Here is an 18,239-nt window from a genome sequence, read left to right as displayed (position 1 = left end):
CCCGTGAGTATGGGACATTGAAAGCTGCCCCTGATTTTGGGTTACCCCATTCCTTACCCCACTTCTTTATTTCAACTTTCTAATCTTCTGTTATGTCACCAACGTAGTGGTTTGTACTACATCCCCTCATATAATTTAAATTTATAACACATCATTTATTTAGTTTCTATTAATAAAAAAATTACAAAATATCAAACCAATACAATGTATTAAAAAAAGTTATACATTAAATTAGGACATTTTTTAATATTGATAAGATGTTGGTTCAATTTATTGTTTAAACCGGATCATGACCAAATCAAGTTTTTAAATTGCCATCATCATAATTTTTTTTTCTTCCCTTTTATCTCTCCCACTACATTATATTTAAAGAATGTGAGGAAAGTGTAAATAAAGGAAGGATGAGAAAAGGTAAAGAGAGGAAAAGATAGAAGAGAGTTACGATGAAAAAAGTTGTGTTTGAGAGAAAGGTGAATGAAGGGTAAAGAAGGGAAATGAATATCAAATTTAAAGGATTTATCTTACTTCTTCCTCTTTCCGATAAGTGTTAAATATTTACATTCTATTCCATTTCTTTCTTATCCTTCCCATTGCTTTTTTTTTCTTTCTACCCCATCCAAACAGTATAAAAAAGAAAGAAATTCAGTTTGAAGAGAGCTTTAGATTGCTTATAAAAATGTGTTTAAATAACAAAATCTTAAAGAAATACTTTTGAAATTTTTTTTCAAATAAGTTTGATTTGAATATTTTTAATTAAATAACTTTTTTTTATTTATTTTCTAAAAAATATGGATATTCTCTCATATGTTGTCGTGAAATCTGAACTAAAATAAGTAAGGTCGCATATTATTTAATAGGAAAATATTTTTTTTTTCGTATTGAATTTATTTTTACTAATAAGTTTATTTAGAGATTTTGACCATTTTTATTCTGTAATCAATTTATTTTTATTGATTTTGACTATTTTTTTATTATTTATTTTATTATAAAAATATAATAAAAGGTGATAGAAAAGAAGAAGGGTATTACTAATTTTTTACTCTATCACACAACACAATTAATTTTTTAAAAAAATTTTTAAGATTCTTAATATAAAAATTAGTTAAATAATATAAGAAAGTTGTCTAAAAAATGATAGTAATATTTAGAAAAAGCAGTGGAAGCTTATTTTTGACCCGAAAGGAAAAAAGAAAAATCGTGAAGCAAATAGAGTTGTTGATTACATAGCAAATTTAGCATTGAAAGCCATCATCGTGTTACTATATTCTTCATAGCCATCCTCCTAAACCATGGATATTCCTTAATGAGATAGACAGAGGGTTGCTTAGCTTTGTATCACTCATTTTGTTTGTTCAGTTTGTTTCTTCAGGTTTCATCTCTCCTTTTTAACCTTTTTTTTTTTATATAAGTGGATAGAAAATTAGAGTATCAAATATGAAAATTTTAAGATTTAATTATATATAGATTTTATTTAAATTTTCATTTAAAATAAAAATAACTTTTTTCATTTAAAAATTCATAAAAAATGAAAATTATGTATAATTTTAAATTATTTTATAAAATAAATAATTTCAAAAGAAAAATAAGGGGAGAGGTTTTTTGAACTCCTGAAATTCATTGAAATGGGCCTAATTACCCATCTCATTTACAGAGTGCTAAAAGTGTGAGGCCCTCCAAGCTGCTATTTTCCGCATCCACGTAGGAATGAACTCATATCTACCGACTACTATTCATTTTCATTAATCTCTTTTCTACTTCAAAATTCCAATACCATATTGTGAAAAATATTTCCTGTCTTTATTCTACTTATATTAATTTCAATGATAAAATCAAGATAAATCAAGGCACTATTTTTTTAAAAAATTTCATGTATATATTCTTTTACATGTTTGAGTAAACATTCCAAGTTCAAAACGTTCATCCCTTAACAATTTTAATCATAATTTTTATCTTTCTAGTTTCTAAAGAGAAATTTTCCTCCAGAGTCCAATTTAATTTAGTCTAAAATTTCTTTAGTTCTTCTTGTAAGCTCCCATGTTTATGTGTGTCATCTTCAAGTTGATGCATATTACTCTCTCCACAATGGTTGGGTTGAGGCATGTACAGATTTTGTATGGTTTTAGCTATAGATGCTGTTAGTGCAGCGAGAAGAGTTTAAATTGCTTGTTGAGTTTGATGGTAAAATTCTCTTGTAATTGCAATATCATTTTTTTTTACCCTAATTTAATCGTTTTAGATTTTTTTAATTTTAAAATTTACGTTGTGTTTATTTATAAATAATGTATTATTTAAATAATTGGCTGATTATTCAATTCAATTAAATTAATTGCTTTATATATGAGCCGCTATTATCAAAATTTCAGCTTTCGATTCTTCTATTTGATTATAATTTAAGATTGTATCTACTATCAATTTTTCTATTTAATTATAATTATTTCGGCTATCGATTCTTTTATTTGATTATAATTTAGAATTATATCGACTACCAATTTTTCTATTTGATTATAATTTAGAATTATATCCGCTATTAATTTTTCTATTTGATTATAATTTAAAATTGTATTTCAAAATTTATGCATAGGGTTGATTTTCATTATTAAATTTAGTATATAAAAAGTAATACTAAAATTTAGAATTGTGTTTCAAAATTTATGCATAGGGTTCATTTTCATTATTAAATTTAGTATATAAAAAGTAATGATTTAGTATTGTTCTCTTATTTTGTAGTAGAAGTATTTGTAGACATTTTTAAATAGTCCCTTGATTTAATTGTTTTTTCCTTTTTTGTCTCGTGGACCTATTTTATAGATTGAATTTGTGTTAGAGTTTTGGTTTTGTCTCGAATCATTTAAATTTCTCATGCAATGAAATGGTTTATTCGGGTAGAAAACATACCAAGTTCAATTCTATCAAGGAGATTCGGGTCAGGCATCGTCTACACTGACGGCGCAACAAAGGGGCAAAATAGGCATATGGAAAAGAATATCTAGGCCCTTCGGAGTTAGATTGACCAGCAGGTAAGGCTGGCGGGATCCGCTGCCCCCATTAATTATCACCAATAAAATCTATAAACCACGTGTAATATCTAAGAATCAGACGATGTAGAGCCGCCAGTTAGATTGATAATCAAGAAGGTCGGTGTGGTTTTGGATGGCGAAGGTCCATGATCGTTGATGGAGTATACGGTGCGGATAAGGAGTAGACTAAAATGGATAAAAAAAGGTAAAAAAGTTATAAAAAAAAAAAATCTAGAGAGAGGGAGGGTAACGAAAACACCGTCTAATATTATAAGCCACATCTAGATAGCTAACCTTCCTTCTCGGCCGACCATAAAAGAGGGTCTCTTTCTTCTCCAAAGGAAAAGGAAAAATAAAGACCCTTTAGGTCTCTCTGGATTTTTATTTTTACTTCTCTTCTCATTGATTGTTCTTCTGTGCTTCGTTTTCCATCTTCGAATTTTAGGTAAGCTTGTTTAATTTTTGGTTGTTGCATTTCTACTTTAGAACTTAGGGTTTTTAACTTGATATTGATTCACATGTGTGCTTCGTTTCAATACTTCAATTCACTCTTTCATTTTTCATTTTTAATTGATTCTGTTAGCTGAATCTTCGATACAATCCTTATTATACTTGAGCTCTCTCTGACTCTTTGTTTTTGCCAGATTTCATTACCGGGATGGGGATTTTTTTTTTCCCCTTAGTTTTTTTGCGTTTTAACAAGGCGCCACTCTTTTGTTTTTCTACTGAAATGTTTGCGCTCTTGGTTGGTATTAGTTGCTTTTTAAGAGTGAATTTCTAGTTTCATAAGCGAAATAGCCTGTTTCATATCTGACTTGTTCTTGCGAAGTGAAATGAGATAACATAGACCTCTTAGGTTGATAGTTTCAGTTTATTTATTGATACTTGATGGACGTTTTTTTGAATTGATATTAATACCCTTTTAAGGCCACCAAGGGTTACCAATAGCTCCCTTGGTGGGGTTATGCCTGTTTAGCAAAGATTCATATGTTGCACATAATCTGTACATGTTGCACATAATCTGTACATGTTATGCTATATTTCTATAATTGGTTTGCTCTCAAGTTTCTTTGTCAACCAAGCACAGATAATGCACTAATTCAAGAATTTGCCTTTGGATTGCTTATTGTAACCCGTGAATAATAATATGAGTCAACCATTTTACTATAGATTTTTTAGTACTTCCCAAGTCTTGGACTTGGAGATTTATGCTTCATGAATTTTTTTCATAAATATGATTAGCAACAAGTACAGTTCTTGTTCTTAATAACATCAATGTTGATGAGGAGTTTGCATGTGTGTTTACTACAATTGCAGCTGACTGACTGCTATTTCATATTTCACTATCAACTCAATTGTCAGCGTTTTTTTTTTTTTTCTTTTTCTTTTTTTTTTTTTCATTTTTTTTTATTATAGTATCTTTTTCCTGAGATGCAAATCATGCAATGCAGATTGTTTTTTGGAGTATCACATGGCGAGGTTGCTGGTTCATTCAACTAATATTCCTGCAATAGCTTCTGGTATAAAGCATGGACAATCTCAAGAATCAGACACATCAAGAAGGACAACCACCAAAATGATGTGTAGTTCCCGATCACCAACGTTGATCTTGAGAGGATTCTCAGGTCTGCGAAGTTCAAACTGTTTGGACACGTTGCTAAGTTCCAGACATGACTTCCATTCCAAGGTTGCAATCACAATGTCCCGCAGGCAACAGAAGGCCAAGCGATTTTCACCTAGGGCTATGTTTGAGCGCTTCACAGAAAAAGCAATTAAAGTAATTATGCTTGCCCAGGAGGAAGCAAGACGGCTTGGTCACAACTTTGTTGGCACCGAGCAAATCCTGCTTGGTCTTATTGGTGAAGGAACTGGTATTGCTGCGAAGGTTCTAAAATCTATGGGAATCAATCTGAAGGATGCACGCGTAGAAGTGGAGAAGATTATAGGAAGAGGCAGTGGATTTGTTGCTGTGGAAATTCCTTTTACTCCTCGTGCAAAGCGTGTGTTGGAACTCTCACTAGAGGAAGCCCGTCAGCTTGGTAGGTTCATTTTCTTTCCTTCCTTTTCTGACATGGAATTTGAAACCAAGGCATAAATTTTTGGTGCAAAATTAAATTTGGACCACAATGTAGGTTTTCACAATGGCTATGATTGTGCTGTCAATTCTAGTCTTTGCTTCTAAGTTAAAACCTTCAAGGTTTTTTTTTGTGTGTGAGCGCATGCATGCTGAATTCAGTAAATCTTAAATGCCAACATGGTTATTCTGCCTATTTTTGTTTTATCATCTCCAAATTTACGTATGAATTTTAAGAACTTTGGGAGCAGATGAGCGCATAAACCTCCATACAAATGCTTAGTTTCAACTCCTATTTTCGTTTTATACTTTATTTTTCTAAAGGTGGTTATCTTAAATGGAAAAATCAAATTTCCATGGATCTTTCAGGTCACAACTACATTGGATCTGAGCACTTGCTTCTTGGGCTGCTTCGTGAAGGTGAAGGTGTAGCCGCCCGTGTTCTTGAGAACTTAGGTGCTGACCCTAGCAACATCCGCACACAGGTAATTAATGACTATCTGAGAGTTGGGTCAGCCTAACTGTGAGAGTGAGTATATCCTTTGATTTCTTGTGCAATATTAAAAGTTAACTGACATGCATTGCAATTAGGTCATTCGCATGGTTGGTGAGAGCACAGAAAATATTCCTGCTACTGTTGGACCAGGAGGTGGTAGCAATAAGATGCCTACACTTGAAGAGTATGGAACTAATTTGACTAAGCTAGCAGAGGAGGTAAGTGAGCTATCCATTTCTCTTACTCTATTACATATTCTGGAGGGTCTTTTTTAGTGGATTCTTTCTCCTTTTAGGGAAAATTGGATCCTGTTGTTGGAAGACAGCCACAAATAGAGCGTGTCATCCAAATCTTGGGTCGACGAACTAAAAACAATCCCTGTCTTATTGGAGAACCAGGGGTTGGGAAAACAGCAATTGCAGAAGGTCTAGCTCAACGTATAGCAAGTGGTGATGTCCCTGAAACAATTGAGAGAAAGAAGGTGAGCATTGCTTCAATATCTTGACATGGTTCAGGCACAGATTTTTGTGCACACTATTAGCTGAAACAATAGGTTTAATCTTGCTGATCTATTTTCTATTTGGAAGAGCAATATGAAAATTGTTTACTCCAATGTTCTCTACTTTTGCATCTTCATTTTATCGCATAGTTCCTAGGTTTCAAAATATATACATTGGTTACTTAAAAGTTGCTTTGAGTTTCTTTATATGACATGTTATGCTCATTGTACCCTGCAATTTGTGATCGAGTGCTGGCTTTGTCATCCATGCACATTGTCTGTGTTAGAAAAAAAAGATGATAAGCTGTCAATAGTGTAATTGTTTCAAAAAATAGTTATACAAATTTATTCTTTTACCCTTTTTTTTTATGTAGGTTATTACCCTTGATATGGGTCTTCTAGTTGCTGGAACCAAGTACCGAGGAGAGTTTGAGGAAAGATTGAAGAAGCTAATGGAAGAAATCAAACAAAGTGATGAAATAATTCTCTTTATTGATGAGGTGCATACATTAATTGGAGCTGGAGCAGCAGAAGGTGCAATTGATGCAGCTAATATTTTGAAGCCAGCTCTTGCGAGAGGTGAATTGCAGGTAACTTTAGTATGCATCTTCTGGAAAATATTCAATTAGTATTTGGCTATCTGAGTTTATTTGAATTATAGTTGTACTATACAAGTATGTTTTGCTTATCTTTATTGGTTTGTGATCCTCAAACTGTCGGCTCATTCTTCCTTGGTGAATGAGAAACCTTTGAATTGACCATCATTCATCTATATTGTACTGTAGATGAATTTTTTCTTTTGCTTCCTTGCGTTGTTTTCCTGTGCAACTACAAGCAATTAATATCATAACATGCTTCCTTCCTTGCCTGTGGTTAAATTGTTAATCTGTTTGCTCTTGCATCCAAAAAATTTTCATATTTTTCTTAATTCTCCAGTGCATTGGAGCTACAACATTGGATGAATACAGAAAGCACATTGAGAAGGACCCTGCTTTAGAAAGACGATTCCAGCCAGTCAAAGTGCCTGAGCCATCTGTTGATGAAACAATTCAGATTCTGAAAGGGCTGCGAGAGCGATATGAGATCCACCACAAGCTTCGTTACACAGATGAAGCTCTAGTAGCTGCTGCACAATTGTCATATCAGTACATTAGGTATGCGTTCAAGGCTTCAAGCTCTCATTTGAGTTGTGGTCACACCAGTTGAATAGATAATTGATGACCGGAATAATAGTTTGTGCACTTGCAAGTTGTAAATATAAACAAAATAACGTTTATATGTTGATTCTGCTTGTAGCTTTTCTTTAATGATTTCACTAAGCTTGGCATAAGGAATTAGGATATAATAATTTGGAAGAACATCAAATATTTGATAACACCATTACATATGTACACACTGTTCCTTTGAAGTAGCTATTTTGGTACTTTTACCTTTTGATTTCTTGATAGTCAACATTGTTGTTTTGCTTCTTTTATGTATAGATGAAACATTTAATGGGTTTCTTGGACTCTACTTAGCAAGTATATGCTTATATGGTTTAGTTCCAAGTCACCGCTGTAATGCAGTCCAAAAAAATGAAATGTAAAAATTATTTTGATATCATTCCTAATTTTATAATTTCTTTTTTAGATCTGGAATGTTATGTAATTTCCTTTTTAGGAATATAGAGTTTAATATTACTTGGGACTTGGGAGAGCTTTTGATTTCCATTAGAAATTCTTTAGTTTTCAGTGAGCATAGCCTTAAATATCTTCCAAATGCATCCTGATGCTTTGATTTTTTTTTTCTCTCGCCCCCTCCCCAAATACTTGGTTTGATCTCTTGATCCCTCTCACTTTCTCTCTTTCTCTCTTGATATGGTACAAACAGAATCTTTTCTCACCTTTAATGCTTTTTCTGCAGTGATCGTTTTTTGCCTGACAAGGCAATTGACTTGATTGATGAGGCTGGTTCTCGAGTTCGCCTCCGTCATGCACAGGCATGAACTTGTTCTACAGCTTTCCTGGCATAACCTTCCCCACCTTTATGCAAGTTGCTTATTGTCTAATCTGTATAACAGGTCCCTGAGGAAGCCAGGGAGCTTGAGAAAGAGGTCAGGCAAATAACAAAGGAGAAGGATGAAGCTGTTCGTAGCCAAGACTTTGAAAAGGTAGTGTTCTTTAGTTGCTTGGTCTTTTCTCTAGGAATCTTGCCATTTGTTTCTGTAATTCCGAGAATTCCCAAGTCCCTGACACATGCACATGTCTCTGATTTGCTTGTTATTATTGTTGTGGTGGGTATCTGCCATTTCATTCCACTAAATTGCAATACATAAAATCATGAACAGGCTGGTGAATTACGGGATCGTGAAATGGACCTAAGGGCACAAATTGCAGCTATTGTGGAGAAAGGCAAGGAGATGAGCAAGGCTGAGACTGAGGCAGGGGATGTAGGTCCTGTTGTCACCGAATCAGACATTCAGCACATTGTCTCTTCTTGGACCGGCATTCCTGTTGAGAAGGTATCTACTGATGAATCTGACCGCCTCTTGAAGATGGAAGAGACCTTGCACAAGAGAGTCATTGGTCAAGATGAAGCTGTCAAAGCCATTAGCCGTGCTATTCGCCGAGCTCGTGTTGGACTTAAGAACCCCAATCGTCCAATTGCTAGCTTCATATTTTCAGGTCCAACTGGTGTAGGGAAGTCAGAGCTGGCAAAAGCCCTAGCTGCATACTACTTCGGCTCTGAAGAAGCCATGATTCGCCTTGATATGAGTGAGTTCATGGAGAGACACACAGTCTCCAAGCTCATTGGTTCACCTCCTGGTTATGTTGGTTACACAGAGGGTGGGCAGTTGACAGAGGCTGTTAGGCGTCGGCCTTACACTGTGGTACTCTTTGATGAGATTGAGAAGGCCCATCCTGATGTCTTCAACATGATGCTTCAGATTCTTGAAGATGGAAGGTTGACTGACAGCAAGGGTAGAACTGTGGACTTCAAGAATACCCTTCTTATAATGACTTCAAATGTTGGAAGCAGTGTTATTGAGAAGGGAGGACGAAGGATAGGTTTTGACCTTGATTATGATGAGAAGGATAGCAGTTACAATCGGATCAAGAGTCTGGTGACGGAGGAATTGAAGCAGTATTTCAGGCCAGAATTCTTGAATAGGTTAGATGAGATGATCGTCTTCCGTCAGCTCACTAAGCTTGAGGTCAAGGAGATAGCTGATATAATGTTGAAGGAGGTATTTGATAGGCTGAAGGGCAAAGAAATAGAGCTTCAAGTGACGGAGAGATTTAGAGAGAGGGTGGTTGAAGAAGGGTATAACCCAAGCTATGGGGCGAGGCCATTGAGAAGAGCCATCATGAGACTATTGGAGGACAGCATGGCCGAGAAAATGCTTGCAGGAGAGATCAAAGAAGGGGACTCGGTTATCGTGGATGTTGATTCTGATGGGAATGTTATTGTACTCAATGGTAGCAGTGGGTCCCCCGAGTCATTGCAGGATGCCTTGTCTATCGTGTAAGCCAGAATCTCTATTCAGCAATGTTGGCCAATGAATTGCTTTGCTTGGTTTTAACTTAAAGTTGGCAACGTAGTTGTAGTCTGTTTTGTTGAAATGACTACTGGCAGTAGAATTGGGGCCGTTGATTTATTCCTGGCCGGATTTGAAGCTGTGTTCGTATCACCAAGATTAGTTAGGTGCCCGATAGTGGAATGCTGGTTTTTGAGTTAGCTTTTGATAATAAACTGATATAGAGTTATAAATTTCCCCCCTTCACTTTTTTCGGTTGCAGTCATGTAATGGAGATTTGTGATTGACCCTGCTTTCTGTCATGAAGCTTTCCAATATCCTATTCGTTTTTTTAGAGACGTTACTTTAGATCTCGACTTAATTTTTCGTGATAGGGAGTAGCGATCCAGAGCTCATGACAAAAAGAAGACGGTAATGTGTTCCACCATATATTCAATGTACGACTGAAAATGTTTACAAAATACCATGGGGTGGGTCTCATCTTGTTGATCTCATTTTATGTACACTTGAATATAACCTACAACCAGCTCTGGCATTGCCTGCACTGGGCTTGGACTCTCATATCAGTGAAGGGTATTTCTGGGCAGCTGATTGTGCCGCAAAACTGGGGGTAAAAAAGCATAATTTCTTAACGATTAATGAAAACTGAATCTATCACTAGCAATTGCCATTCTAGTCCATAACTGAACTAGACTGTGTAGGGCTGACGCTTCCGCTTCTAGTCATTTTTAGAGCATCCAGAGCTTTTTGTATTTCCATAGTCATAGCACTATCCACACTTCCTGACGATAGCCTCTTATGCGATTTTTGCAAATGAAGCTTCAGTGAGCTGCTGCTTAGACCTGCGTTCTTCCCACAGATGGGACAAACTTTCATTGTTGGCTTCCGGTGTTGCCACTCCATTGACACCTTCCCATGCAATTTCCGGTCAAGATCCAATAAAATTCTTGCAAATCCATCATTAGGCTGAGCTCGGCGATGAACTCGTCTGACAGCATTCCATGCTTCTAACAATGTGAAGTTCCTACATCAACCAGAAATGTTTATATACATATAGGAGTAAAGTACAGTGGAGGTTCATATCAGCAAGCATGCTGATATAAATCTTCCACATTAGGCACTTCTACCCTACAAGTAAATTTCCTTACTTCCTGAGCATCAAGTAAGCAAGAACTAGTGTGGCACTCCTACTCTTCCCTTCAAAGCAATGAACTAGAACCTTCCCACCTATTGATTCAACATGATCAATAAAATCACAAACGTCTTCAAAGATGCTGCTGATATTTGTATCTTCATTGTCACATATCTGTTCAGGTAAGGCAAGTACTCATCAGTAAAAAATTCCAAGGATTAGCTAGAACTTGAAGAATCAAGTACTTCAAATTTCTGGGATCATAAAAACCATCTCCAAAATGGGCCATCAATTTCTAAGAGGGAAGAGTGCACGTATTTAGAAATTTAGAAAGAGAGAAGACTATTAAGTACTTCAATTAGTTAATGTTCTGATGACAGTTAATTTTATTTTTATAACGGAATTTACTATTATGCTTGTGATTTCTTTGCTTCATTGTTGCTGATGACAAGATGGAATTTGAGGAAACCATGATGCAGAGTTAGGTAAATGAATAAAATAGAGCAGGCATTCTCAACTAAATGGACCTAGTATAATTATAGGAAGAAAGCAAATCACTTACAGAATAATTTCTGTACTCAAATAGATCAGGGTATTGAGAATCTGACTGTCCAATTTCATTGGCGCACAAACACACTATATGAGTGATTCCTACATGTTGTAAGGTATAAACGGATCTAGCTGCTAGGGCCCCACCAATGAACAAGCTATTTGTAATTGATGATGGTTTCTCTGTATTTGCAGCATCAGATATCAATGATATTCTATCAAGGATGTGCTCTAATCTGACCTGCAAGTTAATTGAAAATGACAAGGGATGTAAACCCAGGGAAGAGAAGAAAGGAAGAGAGGACAAAAAAACCTTCTTTCTTCCGAATGTACATGCACCTTTTTGTTGAATGGGCATTTACCTTCAACTCATAAGCATCGACAACACTGTTACTATCACTGCCCTCAAAAAATCCCGTGTTGAAATTGTTCTCCTGACAGAGTTTGATGGCATCATTTCTCAGCATTTCATTCCATTGCCCCAGTTCTTTATTTGATTCAGTATCAACCTGAGAATAATGATAACAGTTATACAATAAGACATGGCTATTAATACAAAATTTAGTAGCACAAAAGTTATTTGAAGCAGCACAATCAAATTTTTGTTACCACTTATTTGCTTGCTAAATAGCTGAAGGGCCACACCATACTTGTATGACTCTTTTCTCCTCTTTTTTCTTTCTTTTTAACAAAGACTTAAAATTTTCGGTAGAAAAGTAGAGAAATAACAAATCAATCTGCACCTAATACAGCCCTTGGCACAGAACTGCTCTTTTGTTCTTGTCATGTTTGAAAGATTATGGAGTTTTAGCCATGCTACGCAACATAACAAGGCACTGCATGCCGACAAGAAAAATACTCGGTACATTTTTTAGGAGGAATGCAGTATTTTGTAATCTATTGCCTTGCAAAATCTCCTTGATGCAAGCAGTTTCTGGTAAGTAATTACATAAGGGAGGTCAATGATAGACCAAAAATAATCTTTCTCTACATATTATTAGATTGCGCAGAAAAAATTGCCAAATCTATAGATGGACACTTTCCAATTAAATTAGATAATCTTATTGAAACAAAATGGTAAGAAGTTCGGCACATATGAGAACTCTGAGAAAGATTCATACTGTTACCCACATAGTGTAACGTGAGAAAAGCCATTGGTGGGAAGCAACTAAAATCTGGAATAACAAAAGACTCTGTCAATAGTGAAGTTTTTGACATTCGACTGCCCGGGTGAATTTCACATTGAAGCTTTCTAAATTTTGGTCCAAAGACTGGATAGTGCCCCTACCAACCACTAAATTGAACAGCTGCAATTTATAGCCTAGAACTTTTGGAACATTTTTCTCTTGTTCCAGAAAATCGCATTTCATACTATCATCAGGATGCAGCATAAAGCCCAAATAGAGTAATAACAAGCTAAGAACCACTAGTTAGTAATATGGATAAAAATATACCCAACCCAAGTTTCACTCAATAAGTTTGCATCATAGATTGAGGTTAAAAAAAAATAAATTCAAGATTAGTATTCGTTTGTTAGATGCCCAACACTCTCACCACATGCAAATTCGGACAAGGCCCATCATTAAATTCTAACAATGATATCGGAGACATCAAGCTCACGGTCCACGAAGATCCAAGATTCAAGAAATTTTCTGGCAGGTTGGGCTGGTAATTACAAGCTAGACTCACTAAATTAAAAATGTTGAAGGTCTGTGACTTTTGAGGTTTAAGAAGAGTACAAGTCTAGGTGAAAAAATGAGAGAGACTTGAGACCTGTGAGGCTCAAACAGAATACAAGCTCAGGATGACAAAATGAAGGTAAGTCACAACTAAGTCAGGCCAATTGCACGTAAGGGGGAGGGGGAGTGTTGGAGAAGTGGGAATCACATCGGAAAAATACAAAATAAATGAAGAGTATTTAAGTCAAGTGGAGTCCAATCCAAATTGTCTAAGGACATTTCGAAGAAAGTTACCACATCAAGCTCGATTAAGCCTCATTATAGGCTTGATTAAGCCTCATTATAGGGCTCAACATTCTCACTACATGCGGATTTGGACAAGGTCCATTGTCAAATTCTAATAGCGGTATCAGAGCCCAATGGCCTCACGGTCTATGAAGATCCAAAGTCCAAAAAATTTCCTAGCTTCCTAGCGAGTTGGATTAGCAATTACAACCTAGACCCACTAAGTTAAAAAATAATGAAAGCCTCTGAGGTTGAAAAAGGGTACAAGCTTAGGGAAAAATGGCTAAGCCAATTTGGACTTGAGGGAAGTGTTGAAAAAGAGAGAATCCCACTTCAGTAAAAGAAAAAGGCCTAAGAGTATTTTGGAGAGACTACCACATCAAAGCTCAATTAAGCCCCATTCTGGGGGCTAGCACTCTCACTCCATGCTTGGACCAGACCCATCATTAAATTTCAACAGTATGGTTTATATTTTATACGACAAGATGCATAGCACGAGTAACATACCAACCTTGGCAAACTTATGGATGTCACGAAGCTTTGTTGTCAAACGGAGGCACTGAAGGGGCTCTGCACTTCCCTTGGAGAACTTCCCATGCCAGTTTTCTCTGGAGATGGGAGAACGAGAGTCTGAGCTTTCTTTATTTCCAGAAGATAATGATTTTGATGTCGTCTTCTGTAGTTCAGAATCACTAAAATCTGGGTGATTATCGTTAAGGAACCGGTCCTTACTTGGTGTTGGTGGAGAAGGACAATGAACTCCTGCCTGCAAAGGTGACTCAGGAACCATCATATCTTCTCTGTCAAATTCCCCAGAAGTTTTATTTGTAATATTCAAAAATGCCCGTAACAAGCTATCCAGTTTTTGATGAAGCGTTAGAAGGAATATATGGAAACCTTGAAGATCCCTAAGAGCAGCACGAAATCCACTACGAAATTCCTGAACAACGGAAGTAGTTTCTATTCCTCGAACATCAGTTGTCTTGGTGTCATCTAAAGAAGATCCTAATTTCCCTCCTGTTATTTCATATAACAAATTAGAGGAGTAATCATGACTGTTGAGAAGTAACTCAACCACTTTAGGGTAATTTGTCTGGTCATTTGCACGTTTCCCAGCAGGAGGCCGGCGAGGAACACCAGAGTCAATGGCCACAATGTGAAACTTGTGGAGTTTAGAAAATACTGATTCATCTGATGTTTGACTCCTTAGGCTTTTGTTGCTCAATTTTGGAGATTCTTTGACATCAGAAAGGTCAGAGCCTTGTGATACAATTCCTGGCTCATGAGAGTTCAATCTAATATCCACAGAAGTTGCCCTTCTTTCTTTCTGAAGAGCCCTAATCACCCTTGGTCCGTACCGGTTAATTGCAGAATCATAAACATCCTCCAACGCATTCATGTTCGCAGAGATTATTTTATCAGCCAACAATAAATTTGCAGCATTTCCACGCCATCTGAGTTGTCTGCAAGGCAATCGATCTTCATTTCTGATGACAAGGTCCAACATTAAGACCCGACCAAGAGCAGCTGCAGTTTTTTCTGCAGTTTCACGCGACACAAATGCAGTTGAACTTTCCAATAAAGGAGAACCATGAATATAACTGCAAAACCAGAAGGTTTAGCCATTAGATTAAGGAATTTGACCAGAAATTGATCAAGAAGAGACTTTCAGAAAGAATTCTAAAAAGACTTTATTTCTTATAAAGGCATATGATGAGTCATGCTAATTTTGTGTTAGGATCTGAGATTCTTGGCCTTCGCTTCTAGTGTTTGGAAATAAGGAAAGAGCGGGACAACTGAGGGAAAGAAAAGAAAACACGGAAGAAGAATACAAGTAAATAACAGAACTGTAGAATAGATTTAGAGAAGGAGAGAGCTATAACTAATTCTTTTTATCATAATAATATGATCCATTACAACTCACAACATACTATTTTTTGCTCCATTCGGTATCATCCATCTAATGAATATCTCATTTACTAAGGGGCACCAAAATTTACTAGTTCCTAACGTTTAGCACAGAAAAGTTAAAACAGCTTTTGATTTCACCTCATCAGAAGAAGGCATCGGCTAAGTTCAAGAGCTTCCAGGAGTTCTGAACATGTAACCTCACCAACTTCATCTCCTTCCAAAGTTGCTGTACCTCTTGCTTTTTCTGCAGCTTCCTTAATCTGGAGCCACTCTGTGCTGCAATTATGGATGACTCTAGCCTGCAATGCACCGGCGTCATAAATTATTATCATTAAGAAAATGGAAGAAACAGGTGATGTCCAAGAGAAGGTTTTGGTAATGGTAATAAATCACAAGAGTACCAGGGTATGACAATATAACCTGTGGAGTTTGGACTCCTAACCATCTTGCAAATTCATAGCCAAGGCGTTCAGATTGTGTGGCCATCCTTGAAGATGAAAATTTTATTACAGCTGCAGCTTCCTTAGAGGAAGCATCATTGTTTCCATGCTGGTTGAATAATGCAAAGAAGACAACTCCCCCAGAATTTACAGTTACCTAATGCACATTACAGGAGAAGTTGAGGTAGCTGATGCAAAGATAAACAGCAACATATGCTATCTTCAAAATTCTTCTACGTACATGCAAAGCACATCTTCTTTCAACAAAAATACCTCATAGCACACAAACGATATTCAGTTTTGCAATTTCTACTATTACATGAATTCTGAATTTCTCTCTTGTTAGTATCCTGAGGATCCATCTCACTATTTAATAAGCAAAACCAAGTTGAAGAGATCCAAACTTCATCTAAGCTACACCACGTCTAGGGCCATTTCAATTCAGCAGTTAGAGTAGACGTGTGTCAAGTAGATATATTTCTCTGTTCCATGACATGATTTCGACAGGAAGAAACTGACAATCATATAAGGAGAATGCTTAACTTTATTTGTTGAAGCATTATTACCTTCTCCTTTTTTTTGGTTGTTTCGATTAGGAGATAGAAGATGCTCAATAAATGCTGTAATTAAATCAGATCACACACCTCAAGTGCTTTATTCATGTCATCCTCTGATTGTTCAGTGCTACTACTATGCTCGGTGTGGTGTAGTGAAGAAAGCATGTCCCAGGAAAATGAGCTAGACTCGATGTCCAACACAGCAGCTTTACCAAGTCTTTCCCATAAACTGGTCTCTTGAGCTTGTTCAGAAGGTGGATCTCTTTTTGAAGCAACAAGCAATTCTCCTGCACTGGAAGGCAATCATGGTGACAAGCATGTAAAGAGGACTGTATGCCACTTCTCCATTTACATAAACACTGAATTAAATAAAATAATCATAAATTCAACACCTTGATATAGCACTACCAAAATGTTTACTCCTTGCTTTGCTTATTTCACTACAAGATCTGGGTGAATTATCAAGGGCTTCTTGCCATGGAAACAAGTTATGCACTTGGGAGAGAGCCAAGATTTATCTCATGTGTTTATGCATTCCTATCATCTCTAGAAGCACTAACACATGCAAGTCATATATGCAGATAAACCAATCAAGAACCTCCAGCTACATTTGAATTACAAACATAATTTTAGATTTGTATGGCTCCCACCCTTAATGTCATTCCTTGTACCCAAAATCTAGTTCAATTGAATAGCCAACACCTAAATCCTTTGTTGAATGCCAGTACTCTCCCAAATCCTAAATAGGCAAGTACTCCAACCCAATAATTTTGGCATTAAAGTCATACTTGAATTGAAATCAGTTCCGGACATCACCACATATAGTCCTAATTGCAGCCTATGATGCCACTAATTAAATGGCCACAATAATTAAGTAAATTAATTATCACAAGAAATTGAGTAATCATAAGAGAGAAAGATGGAAGACCCAGAGGGCATTGTGTCAAGCCCGGGAGGGCGGCGAGGGAACCCAGAGGCGCGATGTTTTCCGCTTCTCTTACGAACTAACTCCAGCCATTGAGCAAACCGATGTGCCGGACCCGCCGTTATATCTCCCAACATATACAACACCTGCATTTCCATAATTTCATATTCCAAATACGTAAATGAATTCATTTACAACAATTTTACAATTTCTTCTCTCATCAAAGCAGAGAGTAACAAGAGAAAACAACACAACTTACCCGAGAAGTAACGGTGAGAGGTGAAGGCGTGTCAGGCTCGTCGGATCCCAGGTCCAGTTCCCTCTCCTCCTCTTTGTCCTGCAATTCCCGAGTATACATATAAACCACAGAATTCGATCTTTGGATGTGAATGTGTGATGTTAATATGAATTCCCAAAAATCCTAGATCCTCAAACTTATGAGAGATCCCATCTACATTAACAATGAGAGGGAGAGAAACTTGTGTGGGTGTGGAACTGTATGTGTAAATTGCATGTATCCGTAGGTGGAACGAGATTTATTCCCGGAGAAAAGGGTTTTTTTTACCTGGGACTGTGGGGTGCTGTTGATGATTGATACAGAGCTTTCCGTTTCCTCTTTTGACATTTTTTTATCCTGGGTTGTTTCGATTTTATTTTTTGCTTTTGAGAATACTGGTGCTGCTATAGCCGGAGAGAGTCAAATTAGAGAATGAAAATGGGGTAGGCAGTTGCTTTATTTTGGTGGTCAGTTTTTTTCCTTCAGAAATAAGAAAGAGAAAAAAAGGCAGAGTTCCCGCTTTTTCAGGTGGGGTTGGCTGTTGATCATTGGACTTGGGAAACAATTATCTTCACAGAGAGAGAGAACCAGGCAGGCTCTGCAAGAAAGTAATATAAATGGTGAAGTAAGAGAGCAGAGCTTTTGGCTTTGTGTAATCATGACCATCACACTTTAGAATTGTCCATTGGTAGTTTGCTGGTCATGTTCATTGATGGTGGCTTTCGTCTCCTACCTAAAAGATCCTCCTTTATTTATTTGTTTATTATTGTTGTTATTATTATTTTTTTTCTTATTCTTTTTCTTTTTTCTTTTACTTTTGGAGGGTAATAGGGGTCGCCTTGGTCGGTGACGGTTCATCATGTAATAGTATAATTTTGGAG

The 18,239-nt window shown here is 36.5% G+C and overlaps 2 protein-coding genes across 3 annotated transcripts; one reads left to right on the top strand and one right to left on the bottom strand.

Moving 5' to 3' along the window:
* Positions 1 to 3,250: 3,250 nt before the first annotated feature.
* Positions 3,251 to 9,937, top strand: LOC110617231 (chaperone protein ClpC, chloroplastic). The gene is made up of 10 exons (XM_021759890.2): positions 3,251 to 3,462; positions 4,469 to 5,056; positions 5,461 to 5,576; positions 5,683 to 5,805; positions 5,883 to 6,068; positions 6,461 to 6,676; positions 7,023 to 7,240; positions 7,989 to 8,064; positions 8,146 to 8,235; positions 8,413 to 9,937. The coding sequence occupies exons 2-10, from the start codon at positions 4,489 to 4,491 to the stop codon at positions 9,592 to 9,594; spliced, it is 2,775 nt and encodes a 924-aa protein (XP_021615582.1). The 5' UTR covers positions 3,251 to 3,462; positions 4,469 to 4,488; the 3' UTR covers positions 9,595 to 9,937.
* A 61-nt stretch (positions 9,938 to 9,998) lies between these two features.
* Positions 9,999 to 17,968, bottom strand: LOC110617230 (dual specificity protein phosphatase PHS1). Of its 2 annotated transcripts, XM_021759887.2 has the most exons (11): positions 17,647 to 17,968; positions 17,341 to 17,418; positions 17,085 to 17,227; positions 16,244 to 16,448; positions 15,580 to 15,756; positions 15,298 to 15,458; positions 13,760 to 14,849; positions 11,647 to 11,793; positions 11,298 to 11,525; positions 10,752 to 10,909; positions 9,999 to 10,627 (listed from the first exon to the last, which is right to left on the bottom strand). In XM_021759887.2, the coding sequence occupies exons 1-11, from the start codon at positions 17,704 to 17,706 to the stop codon at positions 10,276 to 10,278; spliced, it is 2,799 nt and encodes a 932-aa protein (XP_021615579.1). In that variant the 5' UTR covers positions 17,707 to 17,968; the 3' UTR covers positions 9,999 to 10,275. The 2 variants fall into 2 exon arrangements, with proteins under 2 accessions (XP_021615579.1, XP_021615580.1); XM_021759888.2 differs by lacking the exons at positions 17,341 to 17,418; positions 17,647 to 17,968 and having other exon boundaries at positions 16,244 to 16,443; positions 17,085 to 17,222.
* Between the last annotated feature and the right edge of the window lie 271 nt (positions 17,969 to 18,239).

This window comes from Manihot esculenta, chromosome 6 (genome assembly GCF_001659605.2).
Source record: "Manihot esculenta cultivar AM560-2 chromosome 6, M.esculenta_v8, whole genome shotgun sequence".
NCBI lineage: Eukaryota > Viridiplantae > Streptophyta > Magnoliopsida > Malpighiales > Euphorbiaceae > Manihot > Manihot esculenta.
This window is presented reverse-complemented; position numbering and strand designations above follow the sequence as displayed.